The sequence below is a fragment of the Pithys albifrons genome, chromosome 7 (assembly GCF_047495875.1).
Source record: "Pithys albifrons albifrons isolate INPA30051 chromosome 7, PitAlb_v1, whole genome shotgun sequence".
Lineage (NCBI taxonomy): Eukaryota > Metazoa > Chordata > Aves > Passeriformes > Thamnophilidae > Pithys > Pithys albifrons.
In genome coordinates, this window is record NC_092464.1 from 57,226,917 (window position 1) to 57,233,111 (window position 6,195).

The 6,195-nt window shown below is 51.8% G+C and overlaps 1 protein-coding gene across 1 annotated transcript; it reads left to right on the forward strand.

Moving 5' to 3' along the window:
* The first annotated feature begins 3,452 nt into the window (after positions 1 to 3,452).
* Positions 3,453 to 4,367, forward strand: LOC139673893 (olfactory receptor 14J1-like). The gene has a single exon (XM_071559826.1). It carries the CDS (start codon positions 3,453 to 3,455, stop codon positions 4,365 to 4,367), a length of 915 nt encoding a protein of 304 aa, XP_071415927.1.
* The last annotated feature ends 1,828 nt before the right edge of the window (positions 4,368 to 6,195 follow it).

Below are 6,195 nucleotides of genomic sequence, written 5' to 3' on the forward strand. Positions count from 1 at the left end.
TGTATAGGCTTGAATAAGTAACTCAGTGAAGTGGTGGTGTCTCTGGAAGTGTTCACATGGCACCTGGGTGTTGATGCTGTGAGTGTCCCCCCATAGCAGGACTCTGAGCCACGTTAGTGTAGGGTAAGATAAAATGTAAAGGTCCTTTAATATCACAGGCCTACGGCCCACAGGAATACATGACATGCACGTGCCCTCCAGTTCTAGTTCGCATGGCTTTTATAATAAGATCTCTCCAATCATTGCTTTACACATTTCTCAGTCCAGCCCTGGTTCCACCCTGTTCTACCCCCTGGAACTGGGTCTGGGATGGTCAAGACCCTCTGTCTTCATCCACCTCCTCTTCTTCGGGCACACAAAGGTCTTTTGGAGTTCTTCCAGTCCTGACTTCTGGGTCACTCTGACATGGTTTATGTTTCGTTCTATAGGCCTTCTGATGTCCTTCAGCTCTTTACCTTGGAAAAGAGACTAAACAGCTAGAGAATCTTGCTGCCTGTTCTGGGGCAGGGGTAGAGATAGAAAGACATTAAACTTAAGCTAGAAATATTAACCTACTAAAAATCTATAGGTTCTGTGTTCCTAAATCTACAAAATGTGAAAAATCAGAAACCAAAAACCCCTTTGGAATCAATGTAACACTCTGGGAACTGGTTTAGGGGTGATTATGGTGGTGCTGCATTCAGAGTTGGACCAGAGGATCTTGAAGGTCTATTCCAAGCCTGATGGTTTGGTGATTCTGTGACCAGTCATTACTCTTTCCAGCTTTGTGATTTTACAAGATGCTGGAAATGTTTTCTGAGTTTGATTCCTCAATGGGACCCATTAGCATTACAAGAAAGTTTACAGTTTGAATCTGAGCTGGGTTTCTCAAGAGGTTTCTGCAACTTCCCTCATGATCTGATGTTCAGGGACTGAGCACCAAACCCCCCAGAGGGCCATTAAATGCCCTGGGCTGTTGCTGTGCTGCTGAGCTGGGCCGGGCTCCTGGCACACAGGGAGCTCCTGGCAAGCGGGCAGCGCTGCAGAGAGACAGCTCTGCCCAGGAGCAGCTCCTGTGCACAGCCCAGCAGGGCTCAGGGCACTGCCTGCACACACCGAGGGCACAGCAGAGAAGGGACAGAGGTGAGAGGCAGCCTGGGCTGGGAGGGGACTGAGCTCTCATTAAAGGAGAAAACTGCACAGAATTTGAAAGAAGAATTCTCTGGCTGCAGGAAAGTTAATCTTCCTTTCCTGCAAGGATCTCCTAAAGCTGGCACATCCCACAGCTTCCAGGATCTTTCAGAAGGACTCCCACAGTTCTTCAGTGGAGAGGAGGTGGCCATATGGCAGAGCAGGGCAGGACCCGCAGGCACCAAGGGCAGACAAGAGAAGTGAGAAAGAGGTTGAAGGTGTCCTGGAGTGGGAGGACAGGTGAGAGCTCATCAGGAGAGGAATCTTCACAGCTCTTTCCCAGGGTAAGTCTCTGGCTGCAGAGCAGTGCAGGTGAGTTCCTGGAAGTGTCTCTTACACCTGCCAAATGCCAGCACTGACAGGACCTGTCAGGAGGGTTCTCCTGGACTTCCTGGTGTGGAGCATCAGAGGCCCAGGGCAAAAAGTTTCCCTTCTGGCAGGAATGGCTGTGGGGTGTGAGGGTAGGGGGGCAGTCAGGGGTGCCCAGGGCTGTCCTGCAGGGTAGGGTCCTGCAGCCCAGAGCTCTGTGTGCTGGGGCAGGGATTCTGCTGCCTGCCAGGGACAGCTCAGCACGGCCAAGGAGCTGCCCCATAGCCCTGCAGGGAGAAGGTGTGGGTGGAAGGAGTGACAGGGAGGTGGCTGCTGGCAGGAACAGCTCCTCACAGCACAGACAGGCAGGGAGGGAGAGGGAGCTGCTGCCACAAATGCTGGGGAGGGGCATTTGGGCACCTCCCTGCTGGCCCTGTGGCACAGACACCTTCCCCTGACCAACTCCTCCCTGGGCTCCATTCCCAGCCTAAGCAGAGCCTCTGCCCTCAGGCCCGTGGGGGCTCAGGTGGGCATTGTCCTGCAGTAGCCACAGCCCAGGGAAGGATAAGCCTCTGATTTCCATCTGTCTCTGTGTGTCCCTCCTCCCTTGGCAGGAGCATTGTGGCATATCACTGCCATCATCTGTTGCCTGTGCTGTCCTTGTTCTCACCATTGGCTTTTCTGAGCCAGTGCAGGGGTTTGAGGGTGTCAGGTTCAGTTCCTGTCCAGGCACAAACCCTTTGGGTCCTGCTGTAGTGATGTTTCTGTGGGAGCAAAGTGCCCAGGACCCCTCCAGGCAACTTCAGGATATCCATTTGTTTCCCGGGGTCTCCTGCAGGGTTGCAGGATGCCCTCCAAAGGGGCACAGCTCTCCCACAGTATCTCTGTGCTGTCTAGGAACTCCATGGAGAAATCACCTCAGTACTAAATCCATGGAAATGCTCTGGGCATCTGCAGTGATTGCTCTGTGTCTCAGTCTGGGAGGAGAGAGATGAAAAAGGTGAGGAGTTTCTCTTTCTGCTCTTTGGACCCAGATTTCTGGGTTCCTCTGCTCTCAGCAGTATGCAGTTTTGTTTTGGGGGAACAGTTGTGTGTGATGCTCATCCAGCTCCAAGCTGCCAGCACAGGGCAGGTGAGAACAGCACTGATGGACAGAACAGCTCTTCTGTCTCCACTAAGGGACTGTCCCTTTGCCTCTCAGGATGCACAAGACTTGACCTACAGAGCAAATAGATTGTCAGTGATTTCAAGCATCCACAACCATTACTAACTATGGCAGGTGCAACTGGGTGAACAAATAGAAATAATTCCCTCAGCTCAGTTCTTCAGCTGGCAAAGTGCAAACAGCCATGCTGAGAAGCTCTTTGAAGTATCACAAGGGGGGAGAAGAAGGAAGGAGAGATACTGATCTCTTCTCTGTCACTGGCCAGTGACAAACCCGAGGGAATGACCGAACATTTCAGGGGAAGTTAAGGTTGGATATTAGAAAAAGTTTCTCCTCCCAGAGAGTGATTGGGCACTTGAAGAGGCTGCCCAGGGCAGTGGTCAAAGCACCAAGGCTGACAGAGCTCAGGATACACTTGTAGAAAGCTCTCAGCGACATGGTGTAATTCTTGGGAATGATTCTCTGCAGGGCTAAGGGTTGGACTCCATGATCCTTGAGGGTCCTTTCCAGCTCAGAATATTCTGTGATTCTGTGATTACAATTAGAGATCACCCTGTGTTCTGAGTTCCCCCTCACCGATAAACAAGAAGGACTCCTCAGGAGCCCATCACAGAGTTACTGGTTCCAGTGGACCCCTTATGCAGCAAACCCCAGAGCTCAGGGGAAGGAGCTACAGGAAGTCTGAATGTGGGGAGAGAACCTGAGAGTGGAGTGGCTGTGACATATGCAGTGTTTTGCTTGTAGAAATCTGGCCTAAATAATTCCTGTCTTTTCCTCCTCAACAGATCAAAATATTCTGAGGAACAAAATGCCCAACAGCAGCTCCATCAGCCAGTTCCTCCTCCTGCCATTGGCAGACACGCGGCAGCTGCAGCTCCTGCACTTGTGGCTCTTCCTGGGCATCTTCCTGGCTGCCCTCCTGGGCAACGGCCTCATCATCAGCGCCGTAGCCTGCGACCACCACCTGCACACCCCCATGCACTTCTTCCTGCTCAACCTGTCCCTCACAGACCTGGGCACCATCTGCACCACTGTCCCCAAAGCCATGCACAACTCCCTCTGGGACACCACAACCATCTCCTACATGGGATGTGCTGCACAGGTCTTTTTCTTTGTCTTCTTCATTTCAGCAGAGTTTTCCCTCCTCACCATCATGTGCTACGACCGCTACGTTGCCATCTGCAAACCCCTGCACTACGGGACCCTCCTGGGCAGCAGAGCTTGTGCCCACATGGCAGCAGCTGCCTGGGCCAGTGGCTTTCTCAATGCTCTGCTGCACACAGTCAATACATTTTCCCTGCCCCTGTGCCAGGGCAATGCTCTAGGCCAGTTCTTCTGTGAAATCCCTCAGATCCTCAAGCTCTCCTGCTCACACTCCTACCTCAGGGAAATTGGGCTCATTTTGGTTAGTGTCTGTTTACTGTTTGGCTGTTTCATTCTCATAGTTTTCTCCTATGTGCAGATCTTCAGGGCTGTGCTGAGGATCCCCTCTGAGCAGGGACGGCACAAAGCCTTTTCCACGTGCCTCCCTCACCTGGCTGTGGTCTCCCTCTTTATCAGCACATCATTTTTTGCCTACTTTAAACCTCCCATGATCTCCTCCCCATCTCTGGATCTGGCATTCTCAGTTCTGTACTCAGTGATTGCTCCAGCACTGAACCCCTTCATCTACAGCCTGAGAAATAAGGAACTCAAGGATGCTGTGAGGAAAATAATGAATTGATGCATTTTTAAAGTAAATACCTGCCTGTTTTCATGTGCAAATTACTCATAAAGAAACTCATTACCTGTCCAAACATCTGTCTCAGGTTTTGGGTGATGATTATGGTGCTTATTTTTTCTTTTTTCTTCTTAATTTGTGTGCAACTAAACTTTATTTTTGATCCTCAGTTTTTCTTTAATCCTTAATCTTTTGTGTTTTATTTGGAGTTGGTGTAAATGAGAGAATGATCATTTTAATATTTAAAGCAAATAAAAGATATTGGTGCAGTTTGTTTGTTCAAGTTCCTTCTTTTGTGGCCACAGGAAGGCCAGTGGCAGTGCCTGTGTGCAGAGGGAGAGAGTAAGACTATCACAGCACAGCAGCATTGCCAGGGAGCACCAGCACTTTGTCTTTTTATATCTGCTCCTTTTCCACTTCCACACTCTTCTTCCAACCCTACTGTTGCTATAAGGCCTTAGTGCTCTTGCAACTTGGTCACATCCTGCTGCATGTCCGTCCTGGGCTCACAGGCAGGGACAGACCGTGGGCACTGCTGGGACACAGCTGGGCTGCACAACAGCAGCTCCATCAGGGAAGGGCATCTCCTGAGGGCAGGGCAGGAAGGCTTTCAGCTTTCTCCAAAGTTGCCAATAGGAATGTGCTCAAGGAAGTGTCCTGGTAACGTAAATCCCAGTGCCCAGGTGCAGAATGTGAGTGTGCAGGGTGGGGGCACAAAGCAGTTTCCTTGCACAGCCAGATTTCCTGGGATGGGTCTGAAGCACCAGCAGAGCAGGGTCTGGGCTGTGTCTTTGTTCCATGGACAGCCTGGGAAGGTGACCCAGAGCAATTCTCACAGACCAGCCCCTGAGAACACAATTCCTGGCACTGCCCTCTCACCCCACCTGCAAGAGGACATTTATCTCTCCACAGAGAGGCATCAAGTGATCAGGTCAGAAGTTCATTTTGCTCCATACAGAGGGTACTTCAGCAGGTATATCATGTCTGTGTGGGGACATGAACTTGAGTGAGCACAAACAGCATCAGCTGTTCCTGGGGTGCCATAAATCTGATGGGACAGGCAGTGTCCTTATGTCACTTCCATTTTAGACTCATGTGCCCTGGGAAACCCCCTGGATGCAGCCCTGGGATGTGCTTCTGAGCACAGAGTTCCACGTGTCCATTCCTTGGGCCATGGGGTATCTCAGAGAGGGGCAGAGCAGGTGACACCCCACAGGGCTGAGGTGCCTCCAGCCCCTGGCAGTGGCTGCAGGAGCCCAGGGAGACACTGCACCTGCTGCCAGGAACTACCTCTGTGTGTGTGCAAGAGAAGGACTCATGTCTCTGAACAGCCCTGGGAGTGTGAGCAGGTCATGAGCCCAGCTCAGGTGTGGGCACCTGCCAGAGCCCTGACGTTCCTGGGTGTGGCTTCAAGAATAACCCACTCTATCCCAATAAGATTTCTCCCACTTGCCTCCTCAAATACACTGGACATGTCCCTGTCTGTTCTCTCCCCCTGCCCTCCCTTCTGGCCCGTCCCTTTCCCTGCCCAGCAGCAAACCAGCCTGGCTGGGCAGCATTTCCCCTGTGCAGACAGAAAGGGCTCTGCAGGCAGGAGCAGCTTTGCCCTCCAGCAGGCAGCATTCCTGCCCTTTCCCAGAGCACAGAGCACAGCTGGGCAGTGGGATGCAGCCAGAGGCACACACACCTCCATGGGTCACCCCTCTGAGCTGCCTGCACAGCTTCAGTGAGCACCCAACAGAGAAACAAATGCTCTCAGTCACAGGTGTCCAAGCAGGGCAGAGGGGACATGAAGATTAAAGGAGATAAAGAAGGTAAAGGGAAGAATAAA